At 51.6% G+C, this 17,331-nt stretch overlaps 1 protein-coding gene across 1 annotated transcript in view; it reads left to right on the top strand.

The window, feature by feature from the left end:
• Window positions 1–8,594: 8,594 nt before the first annotated feature.
• Window positions 8,595–17,331, top strand: part of PTMA (prothymosin alpha) — an 18,316-nt gene continuing 9,579 nt past the window's right edge. Inside the window, exons 1-3 of the mRNA XM_032224929.1 lie at window positions 8,595–8,797; window positions 10,430–10,941; window positions 16,235–16,303. Of these exons, the coding sequence (XP_032080820.1) occupies window positions 8,595–8,797; window positions 10,430–10,941; window positions 16,235–16,303 (784 nt within the window). The remainder of the gene's footprint in view (window positions 8,798–10,429; window positions 10,942–16,234; window positions 16,304–17,331) is intronic.

Raw genomic sequence — 17,331 nt, 5'->3', positions numbered from 1 at the left:
GTCAGTGAGGCTGTGCAAACCATTCAAACCACTACATTAGCGGAAACAAACCAGCTGATGTATGCAGCAGCCTTCATAACCACCAAAGAATTGGGTTTGAAAATACCAAAAGAACCGAAGAGGCAAGAAGAGGAAGCCTAAATGGAAAATTCGGTTGGAATTGAAGATCAAAACATTTCGTGGAGACTTGAGCCACTTGAAGAACCAAAAGCAAGGTCAGCTAAAGAACAAGCAGGTCAAAAGCAGCCTGGAAGTCAGATATGATTTGGAGAATAAGGAGATTGCGGTAGTATTTGAAGAGCTGAAGCAGAGGGTTGTTGCTTTTGTAGTTCGGCAGAAGGAGGATGCGGAAGCCAGGATTAACAAACAGTAGCAGGTTTATTTAACATTACAAAAGAGGTGACAATGATTCCTAACTGGGGGAAACACACGCCAAGATATTTATACAATTATACAACCAACCACTGGCCGAGAACTGGGCGGCACCGCTAAGATCGTATCTCGGCCAATCAGTGAAGATTAACAGTTAAGGAAGGCCAGCAACAGCCTCTGCTGCGTCCTGGCCAATCAGGCCGCAGCAGAGCAGTTGCTGGCCCGTTTGCAAGTCTCCTAATACATAACAGTTGCCATTGCTGAAAAGGTTAAAAGGTATGAAAACCGAGTAACTCAGTTCAAGGAAAACTCACAGTTCAGAGCACCAGTTTTATAAAAGCTTAGAAAGTGGAGATGGAGTAACAACAAATGAAAAGCCTGATAAAGAGAAAGCTCTGAAATTCTGGAAGAGTTTGTGGGAAAACAACAAGAACCACAACAGAGAGCACCTGTGGAGGTCCGACAGGTCCGTATCGAACCGGGCACTGTTGACAGCTTGCACCAAGGAGTATATTGGGCATTGAGAACCGCCAAAAGATCACACATTGCCTCCTTGGTAGCGTCCGCCGAGTCTCCCGGCCGCCCTGTTCAGGATAACCCGCTCCCTCCTAAATAGGAGGGAGACGGGGAACCCCCTGCAGGGTAAGGCTGAGGAGTATAGTCAGTTCTTGGCGGACAAAGTTGCTCGGTTTCGATCGGAACTGGACTCCACCCCCGCAGATCCAGCCGAGACACAGGGGAATAACTTGGTAGACCATCTCTGGGTTGAGTTCCAGGATGTTGCCTCCGGGGATGTGGACAAGGCTATGCGAGCTGTGAGTTCCTCCACCTGCATACTGGACCCGTGTCCCTCTTGGCTGACTGCCAACAGCAGAGAGGTGACACGAGGCTGGATCCAGGCGGTTGTTACCGCCTCTCTTCGGGAGGGACACCTCCCCACCGCGCTTAAGGCGGCGGTGGTGAGGCCCCTCCTGAAGAAACCGTCTTTGGATCCAGCAGTTCTTAATAACTATCGTCCAGTCTCCAACCTCCCCTTTGGGGAAGGTTGTTGAGAAGGTGGTGGCCTTACAGCTTCAGCGTACCTTGGAGGAAGCTAACTATCTTGACCCCTTCCAGTCTGGCTTCAGGCCCGGTTACAGCACTGAAACCGCTTTGGTCGCATTGACCGATGATCTCTGGAGAGCCAGAGATGGAGGCCACGCGTCCATCCTGGTTCTCCTTGACCTCTCAGCGGCTTTCGATACCATCGACCATGGTATCCTTCTGCGACTGCGGGAGGTGGGGGTGGGCGGCACTGTTTTACAGTGGTTCTCCTCCTACCTCTCGGACAGGTCGCAGTCGGTGTTGGTGGGGAGGGAGAGATCGTCCCCGAGGCCCCTAACCTATGGGGTGCCGCAGGGCTCGGTTCTGTCCCCCCTGCTATTTAACATATACATGAAACCGCTGGGCGAGATCATTCGGAGGCACGGGATTAAGTACCACCAATATGCGGATGATACGCAGTTGTATCTGTCCGCCCCGTGCCAACTCAATGAAGCGGTGGACGTGATGAACCGGGCCTTGAGGCTGTTAAAGACTGGATGAGAGCTAACAAACTGGTGCTCAACCCGGAAAAGACCGAGTGGCTGTTGTGTTTTCCTCCCAAAAATTCGGCTAGCGTTCCATCAATCAGGCTGGGGGGACAAAATTTATACCCCTCAGACAGGGTCCGCAACTTGGGAGTCCTCCTGGACCCACAGCTGAGTTTCGACCATCACTTGTCAGCTGTGACCAGGGGGGCATTTGCCCAGGTTCGCCTGGTGCGCCAGTTGCGGCCCTACCTGAACCGGGAGGCTCTCACAACAGTCACTCGAGCCCTTGTGATCTCTAGGCTGGAATACTGCAATGTGCTCTACATGGGGCTGCCCTTGAAGAGCATCCGACGACTTCAGCTAGTTCAGAACGCGGCCGCGCGAGTGATCATGGGCGCACCACGGTTCGCCCATATAACACCGATCCTCCGTGAGCTGCGCTGGCTACCTGTCGATCGTCGGGTGCACTTCAAGGTTTTACTTACCACCTATAAAGCGCTCCATGGTAGTGGATCTGGCTATCTGAGAGACCGCCTCCTGCCAATTACCTCCCTGCGTCCCATCAGATCGCACAGAGTAGGCCTCCTCCGAATTCCATCCGCCAGTCAGTGCCGACTGGCGACTACGCGGAGGAGAGCCTTCTCAGTTGCAGCTCCGACACTATGGAACAACCTCCCCGTGGAGATCCGTACCCTCACCACCGTCCAGGCCTTCCGCACAGCCCTCAAGAACTGGCTATCCCGTCAGGCCTGGGGATAGGATTACTCTCACCCCGCCCGAATGTTGAGTGAATGGTGTGTTTTTATGGTCAATTTCTTTTATTCACGTTTCTTTTTCTTTTAAGTCTTGTCTTGCACTCCCTTCCCTCCATTGTTGTAAGCCGCCCTGAGTCCCCTCAGGGAAAAGGGCGGCATATAAATGTTTAATAAAATAAATAAATAAAATAAAACAGAAATGCAAAATGGATCAAAAACAGATTGAGGATTCTATTAAAGTGCCTAAAATGGAAGATCTGAAAATAACAAAAGAAATGGTGCAAAGACCGTCAAGAAAAGCGAAGAATTGGAGTGCACCTGGACCAGGTGAGTTACTGGGCTTCTGGTTAAAGGCACTTACAAATGTGCACAAAAGATTGGCAGCCCAAATGAACCAGGTCTTAAAAACACCTGAAAATAATGAACGGATGACAACTGGAAGGGCGTTTTTGATCCAAAAAGATAAAGAAAAAGGAAAGGATCCTGGAAACTATAGGCCAATCACCTGTTTGCCAACAACATACAAGCTCCTTACTGGTATCATTGCAAACCAAATTTATGGATACTTGGAAAGAAATAACTTGCTTCCTGTGGAACAGAAAGGATGCTGCAAAAATTCAAGAGGAACAAAGGACCAACTGCTGATTGACAAGCTAATCCTGAAGAATTCAAAGAAAAGACGAACCAACCTGTTCATGGCTTGGGTAGACTATAAGAAAGCGTTTGATTCAGTTCCCTATAGCTGGATCAAGAAATGCCTGAAAATCTTTGGCATCAGCAGCAACGTACAAAAATCCATGGAAACTTCAATGAACCTCTGGAAAACGAGGCTTATAGCTAATGAAGAAGAACTGGGCGAAGTTGAAATTAAACGAGGCATTTTCCAGGGCGATTCCCTTTCACCCCTACTTTTTATACTCTCAATGCTACCACTGACAATCATTTTGAAGGAGATGAACTGTGGATACGAACTTGCAAAGAAAGGACTGAGAATTTCGCACTTGGTGTACATGGATGATTTGAAGCTGTTTGGTAAAACAAAAGCTGAACTGAATTTATTAATTGAAAGCACAAAAGAATTTAGCCAAGACATTGGTATGCAGTTTGGAATTGACAAATGTGCAACAATGGCAACCAAAGCAGGCAAGGTCATAGAAGATGATGGAATAGAACTTGAGAATGAAGAAATGATAAAGGCAGTAAAACCAGAAGAAGGCTACAAGTACTTGGGGATTTTAGAGGCCTCTGACTTAATGCATAATAAAGTCAAGGAATTAACCTCAGCCAAATACATTCAACGAATTCGCAAGATATTAAAGTCCAAACAGAATGGAGGAAACATCAAAGCCATAAATACCTGGGCTATGCCTGTGATTCAATACTCTGCAGAAATAATTGACTGGACCCAGATGGAGTTGGACAAAAGAGCGTTGTTAAGTGAGTTTCACCACATTTTACAAGTTGGCCACGCCCACTCAGTCACATGGCCAGAAAGCCACTCCCACCCAGTCACATGGCCGGCAAGCCACTCCCACAAAGCAGGCCACACCTACAGAAGAGGTTCTAAAAAAATTTGAAACCCACCACTGTTCCAACCGTACCGGTTGGGATCCGAAACCCACCACTGGTGACAACAACTGACTTGGAAAGGGGCAGACACATCCAGCACAAGTGGAAGATGCCAGGCGGGCGAGGAGGGGCATTATGGAAATCCAGGGGAAAAAAGTGAAAACAACCCCAACATCTGTACCCACTTTTCAATAATTCCCTTCAGTGGAGAGTCACTGGACAGTCAATTGTCTCAAATGCTATAGGACTGTGGTGGGGAACCTCTGGCACGTGTGCAACAGGGTTACGTGTGCGACAGGGCCACGTGCGCGTGCACGGAGGGGGGGGGGAGGGTAGGTGTTGTGGCCCTCTGTTCCCTGCGCCATGTTTTCCGTTTCAGGCAGCTTCAGGGAGGCCTGCAAGGCCCAAAACAGGGTGCCAGGGGGTTGCGTGCATGCCGGGGGGTTGTTGGAGGTCCGTGCATATGCATGTGTGTGTGTGTGTGCATGCATGCCCAGCAGTAGGGCACATTCCATTGTGGGCACATGCACCTATGCTGTCTCGCGTGCGCGATTTCGGTACGCGAGGACGAAAAGATTACCCATCCCTGGTGTCGGATCTCCAGCTTGAGCAGTGGGCTGGACTAGAAGGCCTCCAAGGTCCCTTCCAGTTCCATTCTGATTCTTTGAGGCCAGACTGCTTTTCACATGAACTAAAGAGACGCAGGTCTGTGCTTACAAATTCGTGTTTTGGAGAGCAAACCACTCTCACATCTGGCTGGGGAAAAAAAGAAGACAGCTTAAAAAGCACTTCAAAGAAAAGAAGAAAAGTTTGACCCGAAGTGAACTTACATTAGGGAAACGCCTCTGCTAAGGTCTCGGTTAGGGGTGTTGTCTGAACGCAGCCTCTGGCTTTTATCTTTTAACATAAGCAAAAACCATCATCATCGCTTTAGGGTTCCCAACGTTAGTTAATTTACAGTCTTACCCCTGAGATCTCAATCTGGCCCCGTTCCTTTCAGAGAAGCACAATCAAACTTATTGGCTCCCCTAGGTGTGTGATAGATAGATAGATAGATAGATAGATAGATAGATAGATAGATAGATAGATAGATAGATAGATAGATAGAAGAAAGAAAGATAGCAGACAGACAGACAGACAGACAGAGACAGAGAGAGAGAGACAGAGAGAGAGAGAGAGACAGAGAGAGAGAGACAGAGAGACACACAGAGAGAGAGAGAGAGAGATAGTTATAGATATAGTTAGATAGATAGATAGATAGATAGATAGATAGATAGATAGAGATAGATAGAGAGATAGAGATAGAGATAGATAGATAGTTATAGTTATATAGTTATAGTTATAGTTATAGTTATAGTTATAGTTTAGTTATAGTTATAGTTATAGTTATAGTTATAGTTATAGTTATAGTATAGTTATAGTTAGAGAGAGAGAGAGAGAGAGAGAGAGAGAGAGAGAGAGAGAGAGAGAGAGAAATATAGAGGGTAGGGTAGGGTAGGATAGATAGATATTGATATTGTTAGGGTAGGGTAGGATAGAGATAGAAATAGAGATAGATAGGTAGGTAGGTAGGTAGGTAGGTAGGTAGGGGGTGGGGGGTGGGTGGGGGTGGGTGGTGGGTGGATGGATGGATGGATGATGGATGGATGGGATAGGATAGGATAGGAGGTAGGATAGGATAGGATAGTTAGGATAGGATAGGATAGGATAGATAGATATGTTTGAATGTTCTTCTCTGAAAGGAATGGAGCCAGATTTTATATGTGTGTGTGTGCGCGCACGCGCACACACACACACACACACACACACACACAGCTGTGTGTGTGTGTGTTCCAGCATAACTCTAAAATGCCTGGAGCAATTTCAACCAAACTTAATACACAGATGATTTACTCTCAGGAAAAAAATAGGGGGGGGGAAGACACCCCTAAAGCCCCCTCCCCATGAGGTGTGTTTGTTAAGATACAGTCTGTTGTGCCTTCAAATGGCTTCTACTGTACTGCTGTAAAATGGCTTCTACTGTGCAGCACAGTGGAGTTGCCATGGTAACGGCTTCACGGTACCAAATTTCCAAAATTAGGTTTGGGTCACGAATGAATCTGTTTGCGACCAAAGTTATGGAACGAATTATGGTTGTGACCAGAGGTTCTACTCTACTTCTAAAGGCCTGAGATTTATTTATTCTTAAAAAGGCCGTGACCTTGAGAAGGAAGGAAATGTCCCCCTTTTTTGGCATAATATACCCAATTTAGTTACTGGATTGATCCAATTTATGGATTCAAACAGCACATGAATTCATGTTTTTCAATCTTAGTAACTTTATGAGGTGTGGACTTCATTTCCCAGAATTCACCAGCTAGCTATGGTATGCTATCCTATGCTGGTTGGGGAATTCTGGGAGTTGAAGTCCACATCTCTTAAAGTTGCCATTGCTGAGAAATATTGTGACACTGTCCCTTGATAAGGACTAAACTAGTAACACAATGCACACCCTCAGGAGTGGGGTGTTAACACGCCTGTGTAAAAAGAGGAGGGGCATGGAAAAAGGTAGCATCTTCACACCTGTGAACGTTTCCTCTGTTGCACTTGCCATTCTGACTTTTGGGACCATCATCCCATAGCTGGCCTGGTGGAAAGATCCGGGGGGGCTTAGAGTCAAAAGTGGGCTTCACATAATTTAACAACTGGTTCACCCAGAATCGAAAATGCGCGCTGCGTCAGACACAACGATTGTATAGGATGGGATAGCTTCGCTCTCTCTCGTGGCTTGCACATATGCACGCTGTGTCAAAACCAGCGACTGTATAGGATGGGATAGCTTCACATGCATGCATGCCTTGTGCGCATGTGCTCTGCGCCAGAAACACAGCGATTGTATAAGACAGGGTAGCTTCGCTCGCGAGAGCGCATTGCACACATGCACAATGCGTTAAAAACACGGCAATTATATAGGACAGGATAGCGACCGACCGGATGGCCATAACTACCAGTTCGTCCGAACCGGTCTGAAACGGCTGAATCCCACTCCTGCTTAGGGTTAAAAAAAAAATCAAGATCACGTAATTAAAGCCCCCATCTCTCCTTATGTGTATCCTACCACACCAGTGAAATGTCAATCACTTTTTTTTTGACTCTCCCGCACACTATACTTAAACATGAGATATCCAAACACCATTAAAGTTTGACACAACGGCCGGTTCACACAACAACTGAAGACTGCGATCATGGTTAACTTCTCATGAAATGCTCAACCCTGAATTAAACCTGCTTTAAGCCTTGATTAGCCTGCTGTGCTATAACCGGGCAAGAGAATCCCAGATGAACATGCATGTTAAAAGTGCTTTGAAATCACTTTAGTTACATGCTTCCGGTTTGGGGCTTTGCACAAACCCAAGTTTACGGGACAGTACAAGTAGTCCTTGACTTACGACCACAACTGAAGCCAAATTTTCCGTTAACTGAGATGGCGGTTAAGTAAATTTTGCTCTATTTTGTGACCTTTTTTGCCAGAGTTTTTAAGCAAATCACTGTGGTTGTTAAGTGAGTCACATGATTGCTAAGTGAATCCAGCTTCACTTTGCTTGTCCGATGGTCGCAAAAGGGGATCAGGTGAGCCGGGACACAGCAAATATGAATCAGTTGCCAAGTATCTGACGCCACGATCATGGGGAATGCTGCACAGGTCATAACTATGAGAAATGGTCGTAAGTCCCGTTTTTCAGTGCCATGGCGACTTTGAACCACCGCTAACCGAACTTAAGTGGAGGACTACCAACACTCTGCATTACACAAAACCAAGGTTGTGGGGTAGGATCTGAATTCAGGACCAGAGAGGCTTCCTGGGCTTGCTTCCGTTTAGATGTCTGCACCAAGAAAGGGGGTGAGGATGGATGGCCTCGAGGGACCCTTCCCATTTTAACAGGCAGGTAGGTGTGGTCCAAGAGATCGCATGCTGCGCGGAAAAAATAAAACACATAAATAACGAAGGAGCATCCGGTGATCGTCGGGGACTTTATAGGTGGAAGTTGGAACTTATATATATTTTTGCAAACTTTCGCAAAATCAGAAACTCTGCAAAAAGTCGTTAACGTGGGCTCTGCAATGCGAGCTCCTGAACTCAGCGCCGCATTTTTTAAGTCACCCGCGTGTAAAAATGCGACTTCGGCGACCAACAGCAACTTTCAACCAAGCTGACTCCGTTCCATCCAGAGTCCCTTATCCGGGCGTCCCGGTTTTCCCCCCACACTTTTAACCGCGACTGACAGCCGCCGCGTCCAATGGCCCGCCGCAAAGCGTCAACATTGTGTTCGCTCGGCCCTCCTGGCGAATGAGCACCGCCGGAGTTCGGCGTCCCGCCTTCCGTGAGCCAGAAGCGGACGAACGCGGCGGCAGCCATCTTGAGTGTGGCACCAAAAAAAAGCAAGAGCCACCGAGCCAAGGTGAAGTTTCTTTAAAGCCGGTCCAGGACCGGGGACCTCGAAAAGTAGATGTGGGTAGCCGCGGAGAAGTCGTCTGCACGGGATGCGGCCCGTTAGACAGCTCGGCTACGCGACGGCACCGACTGGCACCCCAGGCAAGGGCGCCCGGCGCCATCTTAAGTGTGGCAAGTCTTGCCCTTTTCCGCCGCCTCCATTGGTTATTATGGCACGCGGGGGGGAGAGCAACGCGAGCACATTTTCCCCCTTTGCATCCCGGTGGGGGTTGGAATCTCTGGGGTGGGGGGGTTGTGAGACGCCCCCTCCCCGAAATGCAACCCCCCCCGCGCTTTACAAACCACCCAACTTCGCAAGCAACCTTTTTTTTGGGGGGGGGCGAACCAGTCGTAGTTTGGACTGTTTTTTGGGGGGGGGGCTGGAAGAGGGTTGGGGGGGGGGCTACTGTGCAATCCCCCTCTTTTTTTTGCAATGGTACAATTGCAAAGCGTTTAACGACGAGTCTCTTTGCAAAAGCTACCATACGGCGGGGGGGGGGGAGAAAGCCCTTCGTAGCTTTGGACGGTTTTTTGGGGGGGGGCTGCTGGCAATGCCCCCCTCCTTTTGTTCTTTTGCAACGATGCAATTGCAGTTAACGACCGATTCTCTTTGCAAGCTAACATGCCCGTAAAGGGGGGGGAGGGGAACCCGTCGTAGATTGGGCTGGCTTTTGGGGAGGCGGGCCGGAGGGGCGTGGGGGGGACTACTGTGCATATACCCCCACCTTTTTTTTTTGCAACGGTGCAATTGGAAAGCGTTTAACGACCGGGTCTTTTTGCAAGCTTAAGATGCCCGGGGGACGACGACGATCCGTCGTAGCTTTGGCTTTGGGGGGGGGTATGCGGTGCAATGCCGCCTCCCCCTTTGTTCTTTTTTTTGCAACGGTGCAATTGCAAGCGTTTAACGACCTTTGCAAACTTAACAGGGCGGGGGGGGGGGGGAAGAGAGGCGGAGAGAAGAACCGTCCCCGCCAGTTTTGCTTGGCTAGATAAGATTCCTCGACGGGGGGGGGGGGGAGAGAGTGAGAGAAGGGGAAGAAACGCGTGTTCAGCTTTGCAAGGGCTTTTTTGGCCTTTTGGGGACGGGGGCGGGTTCACTCTACAAAGCTGGAGGAAAGCGAATCGGGTCAGCCTTCTTGCTGACCGTGTAACGTGTAACACTCGCGGGCGCCCGTCGGGGCCGCGCGAGTCCTCTCGTCTCTCCCCCCTTCTTTTCTCGCCGGCGCGCATGCGCAAGAGTTGGGAGGGGGGGATGTTTTCAAGCTGGGACTGCGCGCGTATTCCCCGACGGGTCCGCCCGTAGGATCGCGCAACCCGGCCGTCGAGGGGGACGGTGCATTGCCTGCGAACGGCGGCTTTGCAACTTCCAAGGGGGCTGCCGGAATGAATGAGGCGAGAGCCTATTCGGAGACGGCCTCCAGCTCGACCTTGGCCGGACGGTCCGCTCCGTCTGCGGGCGCCCCGCGCGATCCAACAGTACTCTCGGTTTTGCGCAATGCGCCCTTGGAAAAACACACACACACACACACCCCAACCCTCCCCCGTCCGTGCAAGAGAAGCGGGGACAGCTCTTCTCCCTCCCTCCCCTCTCCGGCTGCGCGGCCTTTTCGCAGCGCCTCCCTCCTGCGCGCGGGGGTTGCAAGCCGCCTCCCCCGCCCTCCCCTTCTCTTGCGCGGGAGGGAGGGAGGAAGGAAGGAGGGAAGGGAGGGCGCAAAGCGGCCCCCGACGGCCCGTCACCAGCCTTGCCCCATTGTCCGGCCGCTAGGCAAGGGCGCGCTCGGCTTCTCCGGGGCCGCCCAATCGGGGCCGGCGAGGGGAGGCGCGCGCCGCCCACTCCCATATATAAAAGGCGGCTGGCACCGCGTGAGCCCTCCACTGGCATCCAAAGCCATCTTTGCATTGTTCCTGTCCCGGGGTTCGTCGGGCTGCGCTAAGTCGTCGCGGGGCTTCGCTCTTCTTCATCCCCCATCCTCCTCTTCCTCCTGCAGCCTCCTCTTCCTCCGCCTTTGGCGAGCCAAGCCGCTCCGTACGCGCCCTCGGATCTCTGCCGGCGCCTTTTTTTTTTTGTACAGTCGCGGGCTTTTCCTCCGCTCCCGCCGCCGCCGCCGCCGCCGCCGCACGGTTCTTTCTCCCCGTCCTTTCCCCCGCCGCTCCAGCCATGTCAGACACAGCCGTGGACACCAGCTCCGAGATCTCCACCAAGGTAAGCCCGGGGAAGAGGGGGCTTCCCTGCCGTCGGATCGGATGCTTTGCAAATCCTCCCCCCCCCCGGCTTCCTTCGATGCCATCCCGGCTTTTTCCCCTCCCGTGGAAAATCCGCGCGGGTTTTTTGTGTGTGTGTGTGTCTTGCACGCGCGCGTGTGCAATGCCTTTCCTTGCGCTTTCCGCTTCCCCGCAACGCGCGGCGGCGGCGGCGTTGTTGCACTCGTGTGTGTCTCCGCTCGGCTTCCTCCTCCCTTTGTTTGCCCAGCGGCGCTTTGCCCGGCTTTTTTTCACCTTCGCCGGCCTGGCATCCTTGGCGTGGATCGGGGAAGAGGAGGGTGGTGTTTGGGGGGGGGAGCCTTCCCTTCTTCTCCTTCTCCCCCCAGCCCGGAAACCCCTTGGAAGGTGGGCAAGGCAGGTGGTTTCGCGGACCGTCCCGGGCTTTTAATCCTCCCCCCTTACCCTCTGCAGGCCTCGGATCGACGGGCACCGCTTTGCCCATTGAAAAAAGAAGAAAGGCGGCTGAGAGGGGGGGGGGTCTTTGACAGACGCGGCCAACTTCAAAGCTATTGTGCCCGGCGGGTGGAAGAACCGGAGGCGAGCCGGGCAAAGGGAGGGAGAGAGGCCGGGCTGGAGGGCGACGATCGCAGGCGCCGGCTTGGCTCCTTTTGCCGCGCACCTGAACCGGAGCGCGGCTTCGGCTTCCCATCTCCTCCTTCCCTCGCTACCTGCCTTACTTTACCCCCCTTGGGGTGCCAGCGGAGCGTGTCTGTGCGCGTCCGTCCCCCCCCTTCCCTCGTTACCCTAATTGGCCGGGGCTAATTGCGCGGAAACCGCTCGGCGACCCCCGCTGGCCCGGGAGACGATCGGAAGCGGTTTGGCAGGAGGAGGAGGAGGAGGAGAGGCGGTGGGGAGGGGAAGGAGAGCCCTGGAAAAGGCTCTGCCCGGTCGTCGGAACAGGCGATCCGAGGGCTCTGCCCGGCCCGGCGCGCTTCTTTGTTTACAGCAGGCAGAGCGCGTCGCGGCTGCTGCTGCTGCTTCCCGGTGCCTTTCCACGGGGCGATCGCTCCGGTCCCAAAAAAAAACCCCTTTTTCCCACGGAAAGGAAGCCAAGGCGACCCCCGACGGGGCTCCGAGGGCTGAATCGGGACTCGGGAGAGAAAAGGGGGATCTTTCGCGGTTCCTTCTGCCCCCCCTTCCTTCCTAAAGTTGGGGCGCCCCCCTTTGAACTCGGATGGCCCCTAACCCCGCTTTTCCTCGGAGTTCCGACGTCGTGGGGGGGTGGGAGGATAAGCGGAGACGTCGGAAGGCGGATTGGAAGCTGCCCGGCTGAACTCGCGCGTCCCGATGGAGGAGGAACTGGTGGGGTGGGGGGAAACGACACGGAACCCCCCCCCCTCCTCGTCCGATTCGGGCTGCGCGATGCTTGCGCTTTCGGGAAGACCCTTCCCCGAAAAGCAGACGGGGCGAAAGGGAAAGAGGGCTTCGTTCCGGTCCGTTTCTCCGTCCCCCACCCCCCGTTAGGGGCACTTTCCCTTTCGCGGGAGAGTGATACAATGTAGCGACAGCCGTCGTTGTTGGATGCCGGACGCCTGGGTGGGTGGAAGCCCTTGAAGGGGGGGGTCGCCGTCTGGTTAGTCTCGGGGATGCCGGAGGGAGGGAGGGCTTCGCAATTCCGGTCCCCTTTTTCAGTGGGAAGGGGCGGCCGGGAGCCCCCCCCTCCTCGACCGCCGATCGTCCGGGACCCATCATCCTAGAGGGGAGGGGGGGAGATACTGTGGGGGTGGGCTTTTTTGTTCCCGCAAAAGGGTCACCGTTGGGGCAGGTTGCAAAAGCGGGCGCCACCACCTGCGGAGGGTGGGGGATCTCGACGGGGAGGGCAAGGGGGATCGGGGATCTCCCCTTGGGAAACCCTTATTGGGGGGGGGCGTACGTATCGACTCCCACCCCCCCCCACTTTCTATCTTATCTTATTCCCAGTCCTGGGAAAGCCTTGCGCTGCTTTTTTTTTCTTTCCCTCTCGCTCCTCCCGGCATCTGGGCATTAAAATGCATTTACGAGCTTGACATTGATTTCCCAGGCGGGGCGGCGGCTCTTCTCTCCAGCGCCGCCCCCGGCTGTCTGCGGGCCGCAGTAAAACAGCGAGCGAGCGGTAAAAGCCAAAAGCCGCCCCACCACGTGCCGCTTTCTCTGCCGCTCGGGCTCTTTCACCCCCCCACCCAATCCTCTCGCCCGCGCGCGGCGCATCCTGGGAGTCGTAGTTCGCTCGCCGGCCGCTTTCCCCCCTTGACTGCGCGCTCTCCCGCTCGGAAAGAACTACGCGCCCCGGCGTGCCTCGGGAGGTTAGGGCCGGCTGGCCAATCGAAGTGGCGCCAACTGTGGCGCGCAGGTTTGAATTGGCCCAGAGCGCATGGCCTTTCCTTGCCGCCGGGCGATGGGCCTCCCTTCCCCCCTCTTGCGCCCCCTGCAGGAAGGAGGATATTTTTACTGCAAGCTCGGGTGTTTTTGTTTTTATTTTAATGGCATTTGAAAAGCAAATAAAAGCTTTGAAAAACGAAGCCAAAATAAAACAAGACACCCACATGCACAAACAACACACATACTTGCCGACAGAAGCACTTAAGAATGCCTGGAGTTAATAACTGGTGCATCGATGCACATTTGGCAGTGTGTGGTTTGGGCTAAAAGCTGCAATCCTATTGGGGTTGTATGCGTGTCTCCCTTATTATGCCTTCTGTTCTACTGCCTGTATTCTCTTGTTAGTAAATGGTATTCTTCTGAACTGGATTCTGTATTGATGGTGGCTATTAATAAAACATGGTGCCTCTTAAGATATACACAATGCCGGACCTGGCCTTTGTTCTGTGTTCTTTTTACTGCAAATATGCATCTTGTTTTGCCCTGCCTAGATCAAAAACGTTAGGACGTTTGTAGCTGTTGTAGCTGGCCTTCAAGCAGTAAACAGCTTTTCCCAGGCTTATAATTACAGGGACTCTTATCAGGATCTTGTCAAAGACGTAAACATTTGACTTCAAACGTGTTGTTGCTTGTAAGCTGCAGGCTCTGTGGTGGGTGATTTTCTAGGAGATGCTGTCTAGGGAAAAAGAGAAAGGGGGGGGAATTGTGATCTTGGAATGGCGTTGGAGGCGGCAATCACGGCTTTTGTGGCCTCTGCATCAAAGGCAGATCGCTTGGGATAAAGCCAACCCTCTCCCTTGACACGACAGTAGAGTTCAAAGTTAGGAAATCCGGTTCCTTTTCCGACCAATTTGCTGCTTTCCCTACCCCAGAGCAAAGCCGTTTTTTTGTTTTTTTTTTTGCTTTTTTTCCAGAAGGGGTATCTAGGAATTAGGGATGCGGTGGCTGAGTGGCTAAGATGCTGAGCTTGTCGAGCATTCTCGGCGGTTCGAATCCCCAGCGCCACATAATGGAGTGAGCTCCCGTCACTTGTCCCAACTTCTGCCAACCTAGCAGTTCGAAAGCACGTTAAAAAATGCAAGTAGAAAAAATAGGGGACCACCTTTGGTGGGGAAGGTCACAGCATTCTGTGCATCTTTGGTGTTTAGTCATGCCGGCCACATGACCACGGAGACGTCTTCGGACAGCGCTGGCTCTTCAGCTTTGAAAAGGGAGATGAGCACCGCCCCCTAGAGTCGGGAACAACTAGCAGATATGTGTGAGGGGAACCTTTACTAGAAAGACTGCCACAAATCAACCCAGTTTTTGCAACCATTCAAGATGGAAAAAGTAGATTCAGTTGGAGTTTTTTAAAAGTGAATTCCTGATCCTGGGTCCCACTTTTTGCGATAGTTTTGAGGCACGTGGCAGCTAAGATCTGTGAGCTGTATTTTTTTTTTGTGGGGGGGGTAGCGTGGTCTAAAGCTGCTAATCGGGTTTGGGTTTGGCTGGAAGCTGTTCCGTGCTGCCCTGAGAGGTTTAAGGAAGGTGCTCGTCTTAATAATCTGCGGGAAGAGAAAAAGGGGGCTTCCTTATTCCTTGCCATCCCTGCCTCTGGGCGTCGTTTTTTCCCTCCCCAGGCCAGCCAGGAGTGTGTCTTCTCGCTGAATTGTGTGTTTATACGAGGGCTCCCTCCCTTTTCCGGTGGGGAACCGGGGAGGCTGTGTTGTCGTAAATCTGTAGCGTGCCCTTTCGCCTTCGCAGCTCGGAACACGCCAAGACACAACAATGCAAGGGATTTTTTTAGGAAGGAGGGGGTTAGTTGTTTAGTGGCAGGTCAAAACTTCCTCGCCAAGGAATTGCACGCTCACTTGTAGGGAGAGGGAAGCAGATGGAGAGGCCTTGAAAATGAAAATAAGTGAATAAAAACGCATAACAAAACACACTTTGCCTTGGGAAAGAGTTTTGGTCCGGTTAATCCCCTCTGTGGGAGCGGTGGCTCAGCGGTGAAGACGCTAAGCTTGCGGATCAGAAAGGTCCGCGGTTCGAATCCCTAGCGCCACGTAACGGAGTGAGCTCCCGTGACTTGTCCCAGCTTCTGCCAACCTAGCAGTTCGAAAGCATGTAAAAAATGCAAGTAGAAAAATAGGAGCCACCTTTGGTGGGAAGGGAACGGCGTTCCGTGAGCCTTCGGTGTTTAGTCCTGCCGGCCACATGACCACGGAGACGTCTTCGGACAGCGCTGGCTCTTGGGCTTTGAAATGGAGATGAGCATCGCCCCCTAGAGTCAGGAACGACTAGCACATATGTGCAAGGGGAACCTTTACCTAATCTCCTTTCTTGGAGAGGTTCATGTTGGCTGTATTGAATGAAATTGGGGGCTGCAAAGGAAGCTGAAATGTACAAGTCTCCATTCCTACGTAGTAGTTAGAGCCGAGGTGGAGCAGTGGTTAAATGCAGCACTGCAGGCTACTTCAGCTGACTGCAGTTCTGCAGTTCGGCTGTTCAAATCTCACCGGCTCAAGGTTGACTCAGCCTTCCATCCTTCCGAGGTGGGTAAAATGAGGACCCGGATTGTTGTTGGGGACAATATGCTGACTCTGTAAACTGCTTAGAGGGCTGAAAGCCCTATGAAGCGGTATATAAGACTAACTGCTATTGCTATTGCTATAGTTAGTTGTCTGTCTTGTGTTCGTTTTCGAGTTTTTAATAGATTTTCAAGTTTTAATAGAACTCAAAACTTGTGTTTGTTTTGTTTTTTCCCCCCAAAAAAGGAGGGAGGGAAAAGGGTTGTCTTGTCATTCTCCCTGCCTGGGAATTTGCGCCAATAATGTCAGGGAGGCTGGAATCCCAATGATTCACTCTGGTTTCTATCTTTTTGTTTTGCCCCTTTTAAGGATTTGAAAGAAAAGAAGGAAGTTGTGGAAGAAACAGAAAATGGCAAGGAAGCCCCCAACGGCCATGCCGTAAGTATCTCGGCTGGGATGAAATTGGGGGAGGAGGGGGGGGGCAGTTGACAGGAACATGGAATAATTGAATTGGAATGGAACTTGGAAGAAGAAGCCGGCGAACTCAGATTGAATTTCCTAAGTAGGAGAAACTTTTTGCAAACTTTTTTTTTTTAAACTTCTCGGTCCTGCTGTAGACATCACTTGCTTCCCGACTCACACAACCCCCCCAGGTATGATTGATATACTTGGGCCGTTCGGGCTGGGATCCTAAGCCTAAACCATTAAGAATTAATAATCTGAATTAGCATGTTCTTGCTAAACTATGGCAAATCTGCTTGGTTTAGTTTAGCGAAAAGAAGGACTTAGGGGAGACATGACAGCAGTCTTCCAATATCTCAGGGGCTGCCACAAAGAAGAGGGAGTCAAGCTGTTCTCCAGGGCACCTGAGGGTAGAACAAGAAGCAATGGGTGGAAACTAATCAAGGAGAGAAGCAACTTAGAACTGAGGAGAAATTTCCTGACAGTGAGAACAATTAAACCAGTGGAACAGAATTGCCTCCAGAAGTTGTAAATGCTCCAAAACTGGAAATTTTTAAGATGTTGGACAAACAAGTGGTGTAGGGTTTCCTGCCTAGGCATGGGTTGGACTAGAAGACCTCCAAGGTCCCTTCCAACTCTTGTTATTCTGTTTTGGAGGATGTGTGTGAACCCCATGATATTTAGTTCCTTTCCTGTAAGGAAGGACACCGGCCCATATTTCGAATTATTTTATCGATAACAGGGAGTAGAAAGTAGTGCATCTTAACCGCAGTCCCTTGAAGACGTGCGTGCTGACTTCAACTCCCAGAATTCCCCAGCCAGTTTATGATGCTGAGCAAGGGCGGGGGGGGGGGAGGGTGGACGGGATACACAGCCCTTTTATAACTTGTGGACTTCAACTCCCAGAATTCCTGAATCAGTCATTGGGTGTAGAGACAATAAGATCAGAGGTCTCCAACTTTGGCAACTTGACGACCTGTGGACTTCAACTCCCAGAATTCCTC

This window comes from Thamnophis elegans, chromosome 10 (assembly GCF_009769535.1).
Source record: "Thamnophis elegans isolate rThaEle1 chromosome 10, rThaEle1.pri, whole genome shotgun sequence".
Taxonomy (NCBI): Eukaryota; Metazoa; Chordata; class Lepidosauria; order Squamata; family Colubridae; genus Thamnophis; species Thamnophis elegans.
Note: the sequence above shows the minus strand (reverse complement) of the source record. Positions and strands in the feature narration are given on the sequence as shown.